The sequence below is a fragment of the Rhinopithecus bieti genome, unplaced genomic scaffold (assembly GCF_001698545.2).
Source record: "Rhinopithecus bieti isolate Rb0 unplaced genomic scaffold, ASM169854v2 scaffold_10589, whole genome shotgun sequence".
NCBI classification, from domain to species: Eukaryota; Metazoa; Chordata; class Mammalia; order Primates; family Cercopithecidae; genus Rhinopithecus; species Rhinopithecus bieti.
Window position 1 is genome coordinate 264,530 of NW_016807065.1, and position 20,000 is coordinate 284,529.

Below are 20,000 nucleotides of genomic sequence, written 5' to 3' on the forward strand. Positions count from 1 at the left end.
TTCTTTTGAAGTCTTATAGTGGCTTCCCTTAGAAACAATAGATGATATATGTTTTCCATTCAGATGTTTAAAAGGTGCTAGACTTCTAGTTAATTTTTTTTTTTTTTTTTTTGATGGAGTCTCACACTGCTGTCCAGGCTGGAGTGCAGTGGCACGATCTCGGCTCACTGCAAGCTCCCCATCCTGGGTTCATGCCATTCTCCTGCCTTGGCCTCCCGGGTAGCTGGGACTACAGGCGCCCACCACCACGCCTGGCTAAATTTTGTATTTTTAGTAGAGATGGGGTTTCACGGTGTTAGCCAGGATGGTCTTGATCTCCTGACCTCGTGATCTGCCCACCTCGGCCTCCCAAAGTGCTGGGATTATAGGCATGAGCCGCTGTGCCCCGCCCCCCTTTCTCCCTTTCTTTCTCTCTCTCTGCCTCTCTTTCTCTCTTTCTTTCTTCTTTCTTTTTCTTTATTTCTTTTTTTTTTTTATTTTTTATTCTTTATTTATTTATTTTTTATTCTTTATTTTCTTTATTTCAAGCGATCCTTCTGCTTTCGCTTCCTGAGCAGTGGGACCACAGGTGCATGCCATCAAGCCTGGCTAATTTTTTTAAAATTATTTTTTTGTAGAGATAAGGTCTCACTCTGTTGCCCAGGCTGGAGTGCAGTGGTGTGATCACAGCTCACTGCAGCCTTGACCTCCTGGGCTCAAGCAATTCTCCCACCTCAGCCTCTCAAGTAGCTGAAACTACAGGTGTGCACCACTATGCCTGGCTAAATAAGAGAATATCTTAAATTTTCCGAAAGAGCCACCACTTCACTGATTCATAGGAATAACAAATACACCCAATTTCCTTTTCTAAAGCACATTAACAGGCTAGGCACGGTGGCTCGTGCCTGTAATTCTAACACTTTGGGAGGCGAAGGAGGATGGATTACTCAAGCTCAGGAGTTTGAGACCAGCCTGGGCAACATGGCAAAATCCTGTCTCTGCCCAAAATACTAAAAATTAGCCAGGCATGGTGGTGCACATCTGTGATCCCAGCTACTGGGGAGGCTGAGGCAAGAGAATTGCTTGCACCTGTAAGGTGAAATTGCAGTGAGCCGAGATCACATCACTGCACTCCAGCCTGGGTGACAGGGCAAGACACTGTTTCCAAAAATAAAATAAAATATACTGGATGCAGTGGCTCATGCCTGTAACCCCAGCACTTTGAGAGGCCGAGGCGGGTGGATCACTTGAGGTCAGGAGTTTGAGACCAGCCTGGCCAAAAGGGTGAAACCCTGTCTCTACTAAAAATACAAAACTTAGCCGGGCGTGGTGGCAGGTGCCTGTAGTCCCAGCTACTCAGGTGGCTGAGGTAGGATAATCGCTTGAACCCGGGAGACAGAGGTTGCAGTGAACCAAAATCGTGCCACTGAACTCCAGTCTGGGTGACAGAGCAAACTGTCTCAAAAAATAAATAAAATGAAATAAAATAATAAAAAAAAAATACACCCTAGCAGAGGTTTTGGCAGGAAGTTGAGGGTTTGGGGCTTCACTTTGGCCTGGCGATCCCTGAAATTGTACAACACGGCTTGGATCTGGACCTGCTCATTCCTGACCACGGAGGAGGGCAACTTAAGGTCCACAAAGAACGATTTCATAACTGTCAGCTCAAAGGGGTCCGAGACACAGAGACCTAAAGCCAGGAGAGCACATTGGGTTTAAGCAGAGGCTCGGTGCGGGGAGGGGCTGGGTAAGGTCACCATACCCCCATTCCCTTAGCACTGAGCTTGCTGGGACTCACCTTGTCCAGCCTTGAGGCTGACCGCCACAAACTGCCATGTGGTGATGGAATCTGGCACATTCACAGAGATGGGGTAATGGGAGATGCTGTTGTGAGTGAGGAAACATCACTGAGTTTGTGCTGCATGGACAGAGCTTCTGGGTTGGGGGTCACCATGCAGCAGTTATGGTCACCATTGAGGATCATCAGGTCACCTAATTAGTGACAGCATCGCTAGAGGGTCATCCTTTTAGGGAATCCACTAAGATGTTTTCCCCATTGTGGGACTGTCCTGAGGCTCAATGTCACTGCTGGGGTCATTGTCCCTGACCAGCATCCACTGATGATTGCAAGGACCTGGGACCAGATTCTGGCATGGAGGCTGATGTCCTACCCTGATTCACTCTTCGGCAGAGTGAACTTCCTCCAGAGCCAACTCTCAGGGAACCAGGTCCGCGCCGGCATGTCATCCAGGAAGAGGTCGTCAAAATCCTCCTCTTCATCCGCTGGAGGGAGCAGGTGTGAAGTAGAGTCTCCTTCATGTTTCTTCCATGTTCCACCAACTCCTTGTGGGATCCTCCTATCCAACCCTCCATGGCCCATATCACCCCTTAACCTGTCCCGTGTCACTCTGTATCCCTCCATGAAGCCCCCACCCTGCATCTCCTGCCATGGCCCCCTCACTTGTCCCCAGACGCAGCTGATCCTCTCGAGCCTCCCGCGTCAGGGTCTCAGACAGATGGCAGCAGTCCAGGAAAGCAGCCACACAGGCTGGACCATGGCGGACATGCCAGGTCCTCTCCTCACAGGACAGCTCCACTGGGCTTTCCTGGAGCCCAGCCTCACAGCACTTTTGCTCCAGCTCTGTCTTAAACTTGTTCACTGTGGGCCAGAGTCAGAGGGAAAGAGGAGGGTTGGGCAGGACCTAAGGACCATTCACCTTGATGCTATGCACACCTTGCCACTATTTAGCGATGACTCCGTGGTAGATTCTATGCCTAGTGCCTTATCTGTGCCCTTTCTGAAGCCTCATATTGAACTCACATGGTGAGATTCTGACAAGGAAGATGAGCCACAGAGAGCTGAATTCATTTGCATAGAGTCAAGGCTTCCAAGTGGCAGGGGTGGGATCAGATTCCATACTGCTTTTTTTTTTTTTTTTTTTTTTTTTGTGAGACGGAGTAGCACTCTGTCACCCAGGCTGGAGTGCAGTGGCGCAATAATTTCGGCTTACTGCAAACCTCTGCCTCTCAGGTTCAAGTGATTCTCATGCCTCAGCCTCCCATGTAGCTGGGATTACAGGTGCCCACCACCACATTGCCTAATTTTTGTACTTTTAGTAGAGACAGGGTTTCACCATGTTGGCCAGGCTGGTATCGAACTCCTGACTTCAAGCGATCCACCCGTCTCGGCCTCCCAAAGTGCTGGGTTTACAGGCATGAGCCTCCATGCCAGCCTCAGAATCCATGCTTCTAACACCACCTGGTGCTGCCTCCCATCTTCCTCTGAATCCAGGCTCAAAACCTCTTCTTCTGGTCCACACTCTAGCCTTCAGGATGGCAGTTTATTCAGATATTGTCCAATGACACTCAAGACCTATCTCTCCTTTTGTCTACATTCCATCCTGGACCACAGAGGCTAGACATTTGAAAACTACATTTCCCAGACTCCCTTGCTGCTAGGGTTCTGAATGGGATTGGATGCAGCCACTAATATGCTCTTATGAGAGATCTGGGAGATAGAAGAGAAGCAGAAACCATTTTTCCTGCAGCAGTGGTAGCTGATGGGTGGGCTCCAGTCTATGTGTGTTTTTGTAATGGGCACGATTTCATGTTTGATTATCAACCTACCAGCCTTTTGAGAGATATTGGCAGCAGTTTCCTGATATTTCATGGATTGCAAGACTGAAGTGGGGTGATCTTGAGTCCCAGCAAGCAGGCTTCCAACTTCCACCCCAAAAGCCTCTCTAATGATTTTGTAAGCACCAAACTCCCCCTATTAGATCCCTCCCTGCTAGAAATGCATAGAGTGGTTTTGGTGTCCTGTTCTAAGCCCTTATGGATACCATAGGTTGGGGAGATGGAGGGAGGCATACAGCTTTAACACTGACCTGCATTCCTCTTTGTCTCCAGCCTCTTCAGGGAGCGGCAATGGTGGCTGGGAGGAGGGTCCTGGGGGCAGGGCCAGTCTGGGGGTCAGAGGGAATGATGATAGAACAATTACCAAGATCATTATCAATATCCTTGATGATGTTTATTGGGTGTTTGCTGTATGTCCAGCGCTTTATATGCATCACTTCATTTCATCTGACAGCCTCCTATATTCAAGACTTGTCACTTAAAAGCTGGGTGATTTTCAACAAGCCACTTAACCTCTCTGGGGGTTAATTTCCCCAGTGATGTAAAATGGGCATAATCAGAGTTCTGTCAATGCGGTCATGCATATACAAGTACTTAGCACTGGGTCTGGCATGTAATAAATAAGAACCGTTATTAATATTACAATTTATAGCTGAGAGAATACACTCTTAGTTGTCTCCAAATCCATTATCATCCCTCATCTGTGGCAAGTAAGCCTCCATATTGTATAGATCACTCAGAATAAAGACTACATTTCCCAGCCTCTCTTGCACTTAGATGGGGCCATGTGACTGTATTCTGACCAATGAGATGTGGAATAAGTGTCCACCCCTTTCCACTTCCCTTCATCTTCCTGCCTGGCATGGATAGACTCCTAGAAGGAGTCTGAGTCCCAGGATGACCTCTGTAGTGTTACTGAATGAGAAATAAACTACCTGTTTAACCTGCTATTATTTGTATTTTTGATACACATGGCTAACCCTGTCTTAACCAACACACAGTGAGTTACTTCTGTTATTATCTGTAATTTATGGACAAAGAAATCAAGACTCAGAGAGAAATGTGACTGGCCCATGGTAAGTGACAGGATGTGGATTACAGCCCATATCTCTTTGACACTAAACCCCACTAGGCAGCACTGCCCCCATTCCTGCCCTCCTCTTGCCCCAACCCCCCCCCCCCAGCCTGTACCTGTGCTTGCCAGGCTATCCATTCCTGTGCTCATTTTCAGGTCCAATCCAGCATCCTTGAACACAGCAAATCTGTCTTTTCCACTTCCTGCTGTGCAGCCAATGTCATGTTCCTCCACGACATCCCAGACCTAGAGGTTAAGACAGGAACCTGGATTTGGGACCTATATGACTCCTCCATGAAAGGAAAAATGGTATACTGGAATTGCAGGCTCAAATAATAATTCTCATACTATCTCCCATTTCTTGAGCTCTTATCACCTTTCAGTCATTAGACTTTGCACCATCTCCTTGAATCATTACGTTGATGTTGTCCTCTTTATGGCTGAAGAAGCTGAGGTTCCAGCTAGAATATCCTGGCAACATCTTGGCCCAAAGCCCATACGCTCTTACCTTCTTCTGAGTGAGCTTGTGTTTGCTGTTCAAAACATAGACAGCCTTGTCCACAGCCACCAGCCCCACTGTGGCTTCTGCATCACCTGTCACGTTCAGTTCCACTTGGCTGTTGGGCTCCAAAGACGGGAAGAATCTATCATTCTTCAAGCTGACTTTCAGCTGAGCCAAGAAAAAGAGAGATGTCAGAAGAAGGGAATCATAGACCACATAACTCCACCTTCAGGTTTATGTTCCCTACTGCTCTGGTGTAGCATCTGAGAACTCCACTAGGCTAATCCCAATTCCATATATTTATTTATTTGCATCATCGCCACACCTTGTGTTGAGCTCTTAAGGCCACATATTCTCCTCTTCCCTGGCTTCCAGTTTGGGAATGCCTAAATTTGTACGGCCCCTTTCTGGGGTTTTGTGACGATGATTCACAATTATAAGGAGTTTGGCTTACCGTCCCTATGCATCTGTCATTCACATCAATCCATATGGAATCAGCCACCAACTCAGGATCCTGGCTCACTCCTCTGGGAAGTAAATAAAATGCCAGAATGTGGAAGAAGGGAAGCATCGCTGAAGTTACATCAATAATGGCTGACGTATAGACACTCCCCTGGCTTTTTGACTGACGTTTGGCACTCACAATCTGGCCCTTACTCAGGACCTTGGAGACAAGGGAGCTCAAGGATGAGAAGGGTAAGGTCAATCTTTCCCTGAAGCTGTCCCACCCCACAATGGAAGCTCATAGTCTCTTTTCTTCAGCCTCTTGATCTGAGCCCACTCAAGATTGTTGCCACCTTCACATCTTTTTTCATAGTTTCTCCAACCCAGCAAGCCAAGGTTTTCCAAGGAAAGAATTCCTTGACTCAAACGCTGGTCCTAGTCCCTCACCAGGATGGTGAAGTGAGTAATCCGGTCCTTAGTTTTAGGGTCCTGATGCTTTGTGTTGAGGCTCAGCTGGATGCTGCTGCCAACCTCTGTGCCCAATGTCTTTACTTCGATGTGCAGGAAGTTTCCTGACCCATCCTGAGTCAAGTAAGGCCAAGCTGTCATCTTGGCTGAAGCCTGCTCCTCTGGCTGAAGAGGTTCCTCAGTTTTCACCTAGACAGGATAAGGGGCAAGTAAACCCCAACCTTTCCAACTCACACAGCTCCAACCCCACCCTCCTTGCCTTGTCAAGTCGGTACCTTGATGGGGAGCTTGTCCAGATTTGCACCTGTGTTGATGGTCAGAGTGGCCAATCCCTCAGTTGAGGTGTACACTTTGTGGTTTTGGGACTGGACAAGGACTCTGTCAGCTGGGGATCCATCAGGATTTGAGACGAAGACCTGGGGTGGAATCTGGGGTGAGGTGAAGGAAAAGCCTAGGGTGGCCTGGTGTGAGAGGTGAGACTGGAATATGATCTTAATAGGACTGCTTTGTACAACTTTATACATGGTGCACTCAACAACACCAGAGGCACCATTCATATTAGAGTTTTTATGAATGGTGTGTCCTAGAGCTTTGCAGTGTACAACCACATGTAGTTATGCTGGGTGTTGCGGAACCAATGGTAAGTGGGAAGACTGAGAGTGGAGAGGGAAGGAGGACACACGAGACCCTACAGGAGTCTTGGAGTAGGATTGGTGCCAAGGGACATCCCTGACTTTCCTAATGCCCATCCAAATTAATATATGTGAAAAGACCACACTTTACTTTGCAAGCGCAGCCTCTATATAAACCCTCAAACACCCTCTTCCAGCCTGACTGTGACCTCTAAGTCCCCATAGAGAAATTCTGGAGTCATCACTGTGCTTTGGGGGTACCTGGGTTAACGTTTGGGGGGACTCTGAGATTAGCTTGGGGAGTATGATGGACTCAACCTTCATATGAGTTGGATGCAGGTGAGTCCAGTGTGGATTTTTGTCTCTTTGTGGGAGGTCTGTTTTGGTGAGGGGGCCCTGAGTCCCTGGGTGTAGTGAGTCCAGACTCTGACCCGAAAGTGGAAGGGCATTCCTGGCTTGAAATACTGGGGTGTCCTGGTGAACTTGATGTTGTATGGGCTCTGGACAATCTTCACCCCTGAGGTCTCGGCTTGCACCATCTCACCCCCTGTAGAGACAGCAAGAACATAGAGTATGTGAGGGAGTTCAGTTTCTTAAGTGAGTGGCAGGACTAGTATGGGAGCCCCATCTTGGTGAAGGCAGAGAAAGACAATAACTCCATTTCAGCTCCTTCTACCCTTTCTGGTGTTTTCCCATTTCTCTATTGAGGAAACTGAGGCTGGGAGGCAGCCCAAGGTCACGTGGGTGGAGTGTCTGCGCTGGGCAAGAACACCATGTCCTGACCTCAGTCAGGGGCCTGGGTGAGGGTGGCACCTGAGGAGAACACGGTGACATTGACAAAGATTGATCCTCCAATGAAGTCCTTTTCTGGGCCTTGGAACACAGCCATCAGCGTATCCATCTGGAGGGAGACGTGACCCAGGCCTTCCGAGATCTGTTCTTAAGGTAAGAGAGAGGAAGAGGATATGGTTTCTTGGGGAGTGATAGAAAGTGGAGTCGATTGGAGTTTGGGGAGGAGCTGGGATTCAGTCACCTCCACCCTCTGCAGGGAGCTTTGGATAGGGATCCGGCGGGAGTCCAGTTTCACCCCGAAGATGACCAGAGCATGTCCATCCACCGGCTTGTTAAATATATACCTGGGGGATGGAGGACCATTCCACTGTCTCTGAAGCACCCACATACCTCATGTTGCTTCAGAGATGGCTGTGCAAAATAAGGAGGGGAAGAGGTGGAACTTGGAAACTTAGATGGTTTCACTGATGACCCACACAACTCTGGGAGGTGACAGATATATCCCATAAAGCCTTGATGAGCTGTAGATGTGGTCTGTGCAATCTCCCTAGATGGTAGAGGTGGACTTAAAACTATATAAAGCCACAAAGAAGTCTGGGCAACCTACGAAGTGACCTGTGCAGCCTCACCAGGGAAACTAGGTGGCCTATGTAGCATGTTAGAGCTGCAGGAATGGTTCATATAATGTCCAGAAGTGGCCTTCACCAAGATGGGGCTCCCATAGCCCGTATAATCTCAGGTGGACAGCATCGCCTGCACAACCTCATAGAGCAATGCAGACGGTCTGTAAAACACAAGGCAGCAAATGTGTCATTTGCCATCTCATAGAACAGCAGAGATGGTTTGGACAATCTCTCAATGGTAAAGGTAACCTGTACCACCTCATGGACTTTCAGAGGTGGTCTAAACTGTGAAGTGGTAGATGAGATGAGACTCAGTACAACTCCATTGGGTAGACAAGGTGGCCTCTACAAATTCATAGACTGAATACAACTTCACAGGTGGCAGACATGGTCTGTACAACCTCACAGGACAACATAGGTGGCCCAGAATATCTCATGGGTAGGAGGAGAGTGCGTTTGCCACACTAAGTGCTACAGAAGTGGCTTGCTTCTCTCTTTCTTTCTTTCTTTTTTTTTTTTTTTTTTTTGAGACAGGGTCTCACTCTGTCACCCACACTGGAGTGCAGTGGCACAGTCTTGGCTCACTGCAACCTTTACCTCCTGGGCTCAAGCGATCCTCCCACCTCAGCCTCCCTAGCAACTGGGACAACAGGCACGCGCCACCACTCCCAGATAATTTTTTTTTTTTTTTTTTTAAGACGGAGTCTCACTCTGTCGCCCAGGCTGGAGTGCAGTGGCACGCACGATCGCCAGCTCACTGGCAAGCTGCTGCCTCTCAGGTTCATCGCCGGTCTCTCTCCTCGAGCCTCCCAATGTAGCTGACTACCAAGTTGCTGACCACGCCCGGCTTAATATTTTGTCATTTTTAGCTAGATATGGGATTTCACCTGTTAGCCAGGATGGTCTTGATCTCCTGACCTGTGATCCGCCCATCTCCGGCCTCCCAAAGGTGCTGGGAATTTAGACAGGCTTGAAGCCACCAGGCGCCTGGGGCCCAATTTTTTTTTTGTTGTTTTTTTTTTTTGTTTTTTTTGGAGGGACAGGAGTCTCACTCTGTCACCCAGGCGTAGAGTGCAGTGATGCGATCTCGGCTCACGTGCAACCTCTCCTCCTGTGGTCAATGCGATTCTCTCCACCTCAGTAGTCCCGTGAGTACCTGGGATACAGTGTGCACCACGCATGCCTGGGCTATTTTTGTAGTTTTATAGATGATGGGTTTTTCTGTTGGCCAGGCTGGTCTCGAACCCTGACCGTCAGGGGTGATCACCTCCTCGACCTCCCAAGTGCTGGGTATACAGGTGTGAGCACACGCACCAAGGCACCAAGGTGTGTGGGCTATTTTTTTTGTTTTTTTTTTTGGGTAGAGAAGGGGTTTTGCCATGTTGTCCAGGCTGGTCTTGAACTCCTGGCCTCAAGTGATCCTCCTGCCTTGGTCTCCCAAAGCACTGGGATTACAGATGTGAACCACAGCACCTGGCACTTATTTCTCTGTATTCAATCTTTGTGTCCCTGGTCTTCTGGCAGGGCTGGGAGGAAGGCGGCTCACTGAGCCTGGATGTCAATGCCCAGAACCTCATCCTTGAGACAGAAGAAAGTCTTGTTTGGGACCAGCTGGACCTCAAAAGATGGGAGGACTGGGAGAAAAAAAAAAAAGCCATGGCCACCCTCAGTATTGTACCTGCTCCCTCATCTCCTCCCAGTCCTGCTCCTTCCTTGGTGGCTCTGCCAAGCCCCGAGGGCTGGAACACCAGCACCCAGCACTTAGCACCCAACTCAGGCCCTGGTTTACAGCAGAGGCTCCCCTTGAAACCTCCTTTCCATTCCCAGTCCCGTCCCTGGCATATTCATCTTGCCCACCCCACCCACACCCTTCTCACCATATTCCTTCACATCAAAGGCAGCCTTGAACTTCTGCTTGGGTGTACTTTGGTAGCTGGCTTCGATGGGGCATTAAGGGACTTGAGTAGGGAAAGTGACACCAAACAGGAGTCACAAGCTGGAATCACGCAGACATCAGATGTGCAGGAAGCCGGCTGCCCATTCCCCAGACTCACAGAGGCTCAGCGTGGGTGAGGGGGCTTCCCAACAGAAGCAGAATCCACCCTAGGGGCCAGGGCATGTCCATGGTGGGTGGGAGGGTGACAGGTGGCCACAGGCTGCAGATGTCTGTCCCCTTGTCTGTCCTCTCGTCTGCCCTGGCCCTGGCCTGTTTGCCTTGACTGGTGGTGGCTGAGTTAATATCTAAACAGGTGTGGGGCAAGAATCCCTATAAATCCAACCGGGTGGAGTTGGAGGTGTTTCTTTCTTCCCAGCCAAGCCTCCAAGATAGGCTTGAGAAGTGCCCCAGCCGCTTCCTTGGGGGCCAGAGTGGTAAGATTCCATGACCTGTTCCATGAGCCATGAGGGTCTTTATCCTCCCCTACTTTTTTTTGAGACAGAGTCTGGCTCTGCCACCCAGGCTGGAGTGCAGTGGCACAATGTCAGCTTACTGCAACCTCTGCCTCCCGGGTTCAAGCAGTTCTCATGCCTCAGCCTCCCAAGTAGCGGGGATTACACGCATAAGCCAGCATGCTCAACTAATTTTTGTATTTTAAATAGAGACAGGGTTTCACCATGTTGGCCAGGCTGGTCTCGAACTCCTGACCTCAAGTGATCCTCCCGCCTCGATCTCCCCAAGTGCTGGGATTACAGGTATGAGCCACTGTGCGTGGCCATGAAGGTCATATCCTAAAGCCCTCCCCTCCCCCAGCAAGGAGCTTTGCACACCCAGGACACTGAACTTATGACTTGGTTGGGATTGGCTGGCAGGAGGAGGAGCAAACATCTTTCTACCCTAGCCTGGATGGATTTTCCCTACTTCTGCCCTTGTGAAATTGGCAAAACAGGGCAGCTGCACAAACAGGGGCAGTGCTGGCGTTTTTTCCCTATTTCTCAATTCCGGGAGTGAGCAGCCTGTGGCATTTGACCATCTGACCCCAGGACCCACCATAACGAAACCTGCTAAGAAATCCGTGGGTCAAAGTCCTCTTGTTGGGCTTCAAGTCCTTGCACTACATGGATTTCTTCATCCTCGCAGGAAACGATTATGCTTGGTAAATTGTGACATTGTCTATTGTTTCCTAAGTCATGCCAGAGTCTCTGGGCTCCTTTTCCAGAAGACAAATTATACATATTAAGCCAGGGAAGGAAACACATCATGCTTGAAACATTCCTGGAAAAAGGCTTTCTCTGTCCTCAAATAATTCTCACTGTTTAGCGGGCTTATTAGAGAATTGTCGAGACGGCTTTGTGGTGTCTGCCTCTAAGAAGCGGTTGGTCTTAATGATGAGTCTGTTTGAATCTGCCCCCTACAGTGATGTCAATTCAGCCAGCTTGGGAAATTTTGCCTATTGAAGAGTCCCTGATCCCCCCATCAAATGATAATACACTTTTTATTTTTTTAAAGACAGATCTCACTCTGTTGCCCAGGCTGTAGTGCAGTGGTGCAATCCTGGTTCACTGCAACCTTTGCCTCTCAGGTTCAAGCCATTCTCCCACCTCAGCCTCCCGAGTATCTGGGATTACAGGCACGCACCACCACATCTGGCTACTTTTTAAATATTTTTAGTAGAGATGGGGTTTCACCATGTTGGCCAGGCTGGTCTCAAACTCCTGACCTCATGATCCGCCCACCTCAGCCTCCCAAAGTACGGAGATTACAGGCATGAGCCACCGCATCCAGCGGATAATATACTTTCATCTGCCAAAGATTCATCAAGCATTTACTTTGAGCCTGGCCCCTACTTAGCATGCTGGGGACACAGCAGTGAACGTGACAGACAAAATCCCTTCCTGTGTGAAGTGGACATTTACTGCAAACTTACAAATGGCATTTTCTACTGAAATCTCATAGTCTCCCATGAATTGGGGCTGAACGTGTGCCCATCTGCTAGATCCTGCCTTCGTAGAGAGCTGAAACCAAGGACGTTAGAAGCAAAGGGAGGAGTAGGATCTAGTTATTTATTCCTTGGGCATTTGTCGAGCACCTATTAGGTGCCAGACACTGTTCAATGTGCTCTATGTCCCCTAATAGAAGCCTTGCAGCTGGGTCAGGAGTGGTGACTCATGCCTAGCGCTTTGGGAAGCTGAGGCGGGAGGATTGTTTGAGGCCAGGAATTCGAGACCAGCCTAGGCAACAGAGTGAGACTCAGTCCCTACAAAACGAACAAACAAACAAAAAAAAAAACCAGGTGTGGTAGTGCACACCTGTAGTCCCAGTCACTCAGGATGCTGAGGTGGGAGGATTGCTTGGGCCCAGGAGGTCGAGGCTGCAGTGAGCTGTGATTACATCACTGCACTCCAGCCTGGGCAACCCTACCTCAAAAGAAGAAGAAAAGAAGAGGAAGAAGAAGAAGTGGTAGTCTTGCAGCCATGCTGAAGTAATTAGCACCCATTGCACAGATGAAGAGACGCCCCAAGAGGCTAAGCAATTTGCCCTATGTCAGGCAACTAGGGAGCAGTGAGGCTTCAGCTAATGTTCTTAAGTTGATGTTTTAGGGAGCAAAGACTCAATATAATCAAATTAAAGCCTGGCTTAGGGAAGCAAGTGACACTTAATTTGAAAGGTTCTAGAACATTAGGGTCTATTTACTGTCCCAGGGTCTCAGGAATCTCCACTGGTTCTGTTTGTTTTGTTTTGTTTTATGGAGTCTCACTCTGTTGCCCAGGCTAGAGTGCAGTGGTACAATCTTGGGCTCCAGCAATTCTCCTGCCTTAGCTCCCCAGGTAGCTGAGGTTACAGGTGCAGGCCATCACAACCGGCTAATTTTTATATTTTTAGTAGAGACGAGGTTTCGGCCGGGCGCGGTGGCTCAAGCCTGTAATCCCAGCACTTTGGGAGGCCGAGACGGGCGGATCACGAGGTCAGGAGATCGAGACCATCCTGGCTAATACGGTGAAACCCCGTCTCTACTAAAAAATACAAAAAAACTAGCCGGGCGATGTGGTGGGCGCCTGTAGTCCCAGCTACTTGGGAGGCTGAGGCAGGAGAATGGTGTAAACCCGGGGGGCGGAGCTTGCAGTGAGCTGAGATCCGGCCATTGCACTCCAGCTTGGGCGACAGAGCGAGACTCCGTCTCAAAAAAAAAAAAAAAAAAAAAAAGAGACGAGGTTTCATCATGTTGGCCAGGCTGGTCTCAAACTCTTGACCTCACATAATCCGCCCACCTCGGCCTCCCAAAGTGTCAGGATTACAGGTCTGAGCCACCGTGCCTGGCCTCCACTGGTTCTGCTTAGCTCTGCCTGGGCTGGGGGTGAGCGTTCCCCTTCACCAGGTGTTCACATCCCCCCTCTGTTGGGGGCAGGGATTGCAGGTGTCCGGGACAGGCGATTGTCCAAAGGCAAAGGTCATCAGGGCCTCTCTCCGCAGTCCTTCCCTTCTTTTCCTCCAGTCTGGGCCTTCTCTCCCAGTACCAGTGTCTCATCTACACAGTGGGAATTGCCAGGTAGAACCATCTGAGTCATTAAAAAAATTTTTTTATTTTTATTTTTTGTTTTTAGAGACAGACTCTCCCTCTGTATCCAGGCTGGAGTGCGGTGGCACAATCACAGCTCACTGCAGCCTTGACTTCCTGGACTCAGGTGATCCTCTTGCCTCAGTCTCTCAAGCAGCTGGGACTACAGGCAGGCACCACCACGCCCAGCTAATTTTTTTCTATTTTTGGTAAAGACGGGGTCTCCCTATGTTACCCAGTCTGGTCTTGAACTCCTGGGCTCAAGCAATCCTCCGGCCTCAGCCTCCCAAAGCCCTGGGATTACAGGTGTGAGCCACCATGCCCAGCCTGGAGTACGTATTTTTACTGTAGCCACATTCACCTGGACTGTCTTTTTCAATCCTCTCAGCAATCTAAGGAATTAAGGATCATCACTGGCCCATTTTACAGATTAAAAACTCTCCGGGCTCCGGGGCTGACACCTGGAATTCCAGCGCTTTGGGAGGCAGAGCCGGGAGGATCGCTTGAGACCAGGAGATGGAGACCAGCCTGGACAACATGGCTGACCCAATCTCTACAAATTGTTTTCTTTTCTTTTCTTTTCTGAGATGGAGTCTCACTCTGTCGCCCAGGCTAGAGCGCAGTGGTGTGATCTCCCCTCACTGAAAGCTCCACCTCCTGGGTTCACACCATTCTCCTGCCTCAGCCTCCCAAGTAACTGGGACTACAGGTGCCCGCCACTCTACGAAATTTTTTTTTAAATTAGCTGAGTATAGTGGTGTGTGCCTGTAAAGACCAACTCTAAGGTCCTCCGAACGGGCTACACCATAGTCGAACCATTGTGACCCCCGTGACCCACACCTACAGGCCTCCTGGGGTCACAAAGACTGGAACAACAGGAGAACCACTTAAACAGCTAGTTCCAGCCGGGCGCGGTGGCTCACACCTGTAATCCCAGCACTTTGGGAGGCTGAGGCGGGTGGATCACAATGTCAGGAGATCGAGACAATCCTGGCTAACACAGTGAAACCCCATCTCCACTAAAAATACAAAAAATTAGCCGGGCATGGTGGCGGGCACCTGTAGTCCTAGCTACTTGGGAGGCTGAGGCAGGAGAATGGCATGAACCCAGGAGGCAGAGCTTGCAGTGAGCCAAGATTGCACCACTGCACTCCAACCTGGGCAACAGAACGAGACTCCGTCTCTAAAAAAAAAAAAAAGAAACAGCTAGTTCCTGCCTTAACTTATTAATCGACCTTGCAACATTCCACCGTTGTGATATGTTCCTGCCCTACCCTAACTGATCAATAGACCTTGTGATATTGTGCCTTGTGACCTCCCCCTACCTTGTGGCTATAAACCTTGTGACATTTTTCCCCTGCCTGAAAAACCTGCCCCTAACTGTAACTTTCCACTACCTACCCCAAACCTATAAAACCAGTTCCACTGCCACCACCCTTCACTGACTGTCTTTTCGGACTCAGCCTGCTTGCACCCGAGTGAATAAACAGTCTTGTTGCTCACACTTAGCCTGTTCAGGGTACCTCTTCAATTAGATGTGCGCAGAACATTTGGTGCCGAAAGCCCTGGATAGGGGATCTCCTGGAGACCTACCCCCTATTCCCCTGAGCTCTCCCTCCAAGAGACGCCCTTCGACCTTGGGACTTCAGACCCGCCCCTGCAAAAGGACCCCACTCCTACCTACAGATCGGTTAAGCTGTCTCAGTCTCTCTTCATCTCTCTCTCTCTCTTTTTCTTTCAGACAATGAGCCTCCTTTTGTCCGTGTTTCTGAAATCCAATAATGGTCACGGCTGTACAACTCCGGACTTCCACTGGGGATCCTAGTGGTCGTTCTATTCCTTGTCTCTTTCTTTCCCATCCAATCTTCCCTGTTCTATCATGGGCAACCTCCCGCCCTCCATCTCTCCTTCTTCCCCTCTGGCTTGTGTCCTCAAAAATCTCAAACCTCTTCGGCTTTCACCCGATCTAAAGCCTAAACGTTTATCATTATTGTTATTATTATTTTCTGTAACACGGCCTGGCCCCAGTATAAATTAGACAATGGCTCTCAGTGGCCAGAAACCAGCACTTTCGATTTCTCTATTTTGCGGGACTTTGACAACTTCTGTCACAAAATGGGCAAATGGTCTGAGGTACCCTACGTCCAGGCATTGTTTTTTTTTTCTTTGACACAGAGTCTCGCTCTGTCGCCCAGGCTGGAGTACAGTAGTGTGATCTCGACTCACTGCAAGCTCTGCCTCCCGGGTTCACGCCATTCTCCTGCCTCAGCCTCCCAAGTAGCTGAGACTACAGGCGCCCGCCACCATGCCCAGCTAATTTTTTTGTATTTTTAGTAGAGAAGAGTTTTCACCGCGTTAGCCAGGATGGTCTCAAACTCCTGGACTCAAGTGATCTGCTGGCCTCGGCCTCCCAAAGTGCTGGGATTACAGGCACGAGCCACTGCGCCTGGCCGTCCAGGCATTTTTTGCACTACGATCTCTCCCTAGTCTCTGCTCCCAATGTGACCCGTCCCAAATTTTCCTTATCTCCCTTCCGTCTACCCCTCCTTCTTCCATTGGCGATGCCGATTCCTGTTAGTCCGTTAATCCCTCTGATATTTCTCCCCCTCACCCACCCGAACTCGGTTCTAATTCTCCCTCAGAATCTGACCCCTCTTGTACCCACAACCCACCCCCTTATGCCCCTCCCATCACCACCCCTCCTTGCACCCTATCTGGCTTGCAATTTGGCCCCGCGGCCGGTCCCCTGCCCCTGCCCAGCAATTTCCCCTTCCAGAGGTGGCAGAAGCCGAAGGAATAGTCCAGGTTCATGTCCCTTTCTCCCTGTCGAACCTTTCCCAAATTAGTCAACGCCTAGGCTCTTTCCCGTCTGACCCCACCAACTATATACAAGAATTCTGATACTTAACCCAGTGCTATAATCTTAACTGGAATGACTTAAACATCATCCTCACCTCTACTCTGGCTCTTGAGGAGCGAGAGCGAGTTTGGACCCCAGCTCAATCTTATGCTGATGACTACGGGCACCTTGAGCCTGGCCTCCAAAAAGGTGCTAGGGAGGTACCCAGTGAAGACCCCCGATGCACCTACCAGTCAGGGCTCCAAGGAATAGCCAGGCAGGACTATAGGATCTCTTGCCTAGCTCAAGGGCTTCAGAAGGCTGCATATAAAACCATCAATTATGACAAACTAAAGGAGACCATTCAGAACAAATACGAAAATCCAGCTCAGTTTATGGCCAATCTAGCTGCCACCTTCAGGTGATATACAACACTAGACCCTGAAGGGCCAGAAGGCTGCCTTATTCTTTTTTTTTTTTCTTTTCTTTTCTTTTCTTTTTTGAGACGGAGTCTCACTCTGTCACCCAGACTGGAGTGCAGTGGCCTGATCTCCGCTCACTGCAAGCTCCGCCTCCCAGGTTCATGCCATTCTCCTGCCTCAGCCTCCCGAGTAGCTGGGACTTCAGGCAGCCACCACCACGCCCGGCTAATTTTTTGTATTTTTAGTAGAGACGGGGTTTCACCATGTTAACTAGGATGGTCTCGATCTCCTGGCCTCGTGATCCACCCGCCTTGCCCTCCCAAAGTTCTGGGATTACAGGCGTGACCCACCACGCCTGGCTCTGCCTATTCTTAAATGAAGAATGCTGCTTTTACTTAAATCAATCTGGCCTCATATATGATAACATTAAAAAACTTAAAGACAAAGCTCAAAAACTTGCAAATCAGGCAAATAATTATTCTGGACTTCCCTTGCCATTCTCTAGTCTAGCTTCATGGCTCCTTCCACTAACAGGCCCTTTCACACTCATCCTTCTCGTCCTCTTGATCAGACCTTGTCTTTTCAGGCTAATCTCTCAGTTTATACAAAATCGTATCTAAGCTATTGCTAATCAATCAATACGGCAAATGCTCCTTCTAACAACCCCACAATACCAACTCCTACCCCAAGATCTTTCCTCAGTTTAATCTCTCCAACTTTAGGTTCCCATGCTGCCCCTAACCCCACTCAAAGCAGCCCTTAGAAACATTGTCCATCACCCCAAAACATCACCCATCACCCCTCCTTGGCACCCCTAAAATTTTCACCCCAACATTCCAACATTACACTACTCTTTCTCATTTTATTTCTTTCTTATTTTATTTTTCATTATTAAACATAACAAGACAGGAATGTAAGGTCCTGTGAACGTACTACACCATGGTCGAGCCATTGTGGTCCCTGTGACCCACATGTACAGGCCTCCTGGAGTCACAAAGCCTGGAGCAATAGGAGAACCACTAAAGAAGAAATAGCTGGTTCCTGCCTTAACTGATTAACCGATCTTGCAACATTCCACCATTGTGATCTGTTCCTGTCCTATCCTAACTAATCAATCGACCTTGTGATATCGTGCCTTGTGACCTTCCCCCACCTTGTGACTATGCACCTTGTGACATTCTTCCCCTGCCCGAAGAAACCGCCCCTATCTTTCCACTACCTACCCCAAACCTATAAAACCAGTTCCACTCCCACCACCCTTCGCTGACTCCCTTTTCAGACTCAGCTGAAAAGTGAATAAACAGCCTTGTTGCTCACACTTAGTCTGTTCAGGGTGTCTCTTCAATTAGACGTGTGCATAACACCAACTACTTACTCATGGGCTGAGGTGGGAGGATCGCTTGAGCACAGGAGTCAAGGCTACAGTGAACAGTAATCCTACCACTGCACTCTGGCCTGGGTGACAGAGTGAGATTGTGTACCAAAAATTAAAAAAAAAAAAAAGAAAAGAAGAAAGAAAGAAAAAGAAAAAAAAAAAAAGAAGAAGGCAACCGGGAGTGGTGGCTTACTCTTGTAATCCCAGCATTTTGGGAGGCCAAAGCAGGAGGAGTGCTTGAGCCCAGGAGTTTGAGACCAGCATGGGCAACATAGTGAGACCCCATCTCTATAATAGAGAGAGAGAGAGAAGAAAGAAAAGAAAGAAGAGACAGAAAGAAGAGAAAAAGAGAAGAAGAAAGAGAAAGAACGAATGAATGAAAGAGAAGAAAGAAAAAAGAAAGAAAAGAGAAAGAAATAATAGAAAGAAGAGAAAAAGAAAGAGAAGAAAGAAAAAGAAAGAACGAATGAAAGAAGAGAGAAAAAGAAAGAAAGAGAAAGAAAGATAAAAGAAGAAAGAAGAAAGAGAAAGAAAGATAAAAGAAGAAAGAAGAAAGAAAGAAAGAAAGAAAGAAAGAAAGAAAGAAAGAAAGAAAGAAAGAAAGAAAGTGGCACTAAAAAGGTGAAGGATCCTGTCCCACATTGCACAGCTAAGAAACTGTGGCTCAGGGAGGTTGAGTGTCTTGCTCAGGGTCACACAGCAAGTTTAGTGATGGAAGCTGAGTTCGTGAACCCGAATGGTAAAGGGAGCCCAAGAAAGGTAGGGGGTAGACCTAGCTCCACCTAGGTCCACCTGAGCGGCAGACAGTGGCCTGGGACAGACCGGCTGCTCGGGCGCAAGTCCACGTGGCCTCTCGCACTTGGACACCAGAGGGCGCAAGCGAGCCTCCGGCCAGGCAGGCAGCTGCGCTCGGCCCCTCCCGCAGGAATGCCAGTGAGGGAGGGAGGGGACTTTGGCCGCCCGCCCGGAGCAGCTGCGCCTGCCGCTCAGATTCCGCCCGCCTTCCCCTCCCTGGGATCGGGAGTTTGCTCTGAGAAGGCGCGGGCGGGAGGGGCGGTCTTGTAGGGATGTGTCCTTGCAGAGATGCAGCCTCTGGTTTTACTCCCTCCTCCAGGGCTTTGAGCTCAGAGCTTCTCAGGCAAGGCCGGGCAGGACCCAGGAGACCAAGGAATAAAGCTACCATCAACATAACTATTAAGGGCTCTAATTTATTAGACACCGACTACATTCCAGCCCTTAATAAGACTTTCTTCCTGGCAAGTTCCATTTCACAGATGAAGAAACTGAGGGTTAGAGAATTAGCCTGTCTTGTCCAGGTAGAAGGTGTCAGGAGCTTCTCAGGTTGGACTGTACTGCCAGGATGTGCCAGCTTGATCACTTCTAGTCCCCAACCCAGGCTCCTTGAGTCATTTTTTGATTTCCACAGTGTTTATGATGTGGGTAGAGCAAATAGACAACAGTCCCCTGCCCATGGAGCTGACATTTTAGTGGGTGGAGACAGGCAAGAAACAAGCATAGTAGTATATGCCTTCAGGGCATGGTGGTTCATGTCTGTAATCCCAGCACTTTGGGAGGCCGAGGTGGGAGGATCACTTGAGCCCAGGAATCCAAAAGCAGCCTGCTCAATAAAGCAATACCCGTTTCTATTTTTGGTTTTTTTAGAAAGAAAAGAAAAGGAAGGGAAGGGAGGGAGAGAGGAAGGAAGGATGGGAGGGAGGGAG

The 20,000-nt window shown here is 49.0% G+C and overlaps 2 protein-coding genes across 2 annotated transcripts in view; both read right to left on the bottom strand.

Moving 5' to 3' along the window:
* LOC108534599 (putative protein C3P1) overlaps positions 1-5,258 on the bottom strand; it is a 20,826-nt gene extending 15,568 nt beyond the window's left edge. The window contains exons 1-7 of the mRNA XM_017880051.1: positions 5,199-5,258; positions 4,807-4,936; positions 3,867-3,944; positions 2,441-2,638; positions 2,151-2,262; positions 1,778-1,863; positions 1,530-1,669 (exon numbers count right to left, since the gene is read on the bottom strand). Of these exons, the coding sequence (XP_017735540.1) occupies positions 1,530-1,669; positions 1,778-1,863; positions 2,151-2,262; positions 2,441-2,638; positions 3,867-3,944; positions 4,807-4,840 (648 nt within the window). The 5' untranslated portion in view covers positions 4,841-4,936; positions 5,199-5,258. The remainder of the gene's footprint in view (positions 1-1,529; positions 1,670-1,777; positions 1,864-2,150; positions 2,263-2,440; positions 2,639-3,866; positions 3,945-4,806; positions 4,937-5,198) is intronic.
* A 16-nt stretch (positions 5,259-5,274) lies between these two features.
* LOC108534485 (complement C3-like) lies at positions 5,275-7,910 on the bottom strand. Its single transcript, XM_017879855.1, has 6 exons — positions 7,550-7,910; positions 7,168-7,283; positions 6,380-6,520; positions 6,084-6,293; positions 5,647-5,719; positions 5,275-5,360 (listed from the first exon to the last, which is right to left on the bottom strand). Exons 1-5 carry the CDS (start codon positions 7,635-7,637, stop codon positions 5,699-5,701), a joined length of 576 nt encoding a protein of 191 aa, XP_017735344.1. The 5' UTR covers positions 7,638-7,910; the 3' UTR covers positions 5,275-5,360; positions 5,647-5,698.
* Positions 7,911-20,000: the final 12,090 nt, after the last annotated feature.

What these genes read in the sequence shown, in the direction of transcription:
- LOC108534485 (XM_017879855.1), bottom strand. Translation starts at nt 7,637, where the DNA reads ATGGATACGCTGATGGCTGTGTTCCAAGGCCCAGAAAAGGACTTCATT. An exon ending in TGTCACCGTGTTCTCCTCAG is followed by an intron (nt 7,284 to 7,549) that starts GTGCCACCCTCA and finishes CTGTCTCTACAG; the next exon opens with GGGGTGAGATGGTGCAAGCC. An exon ending in GAATGCCCTTCCACTTTCGG is followed by an intron (nt 6,521 to 7,167) that starts GTCAGAGTCTGG and finishes ATTCCACCCCAG; the next exon opens with GTCTTCGTCTCAAATCCTGA.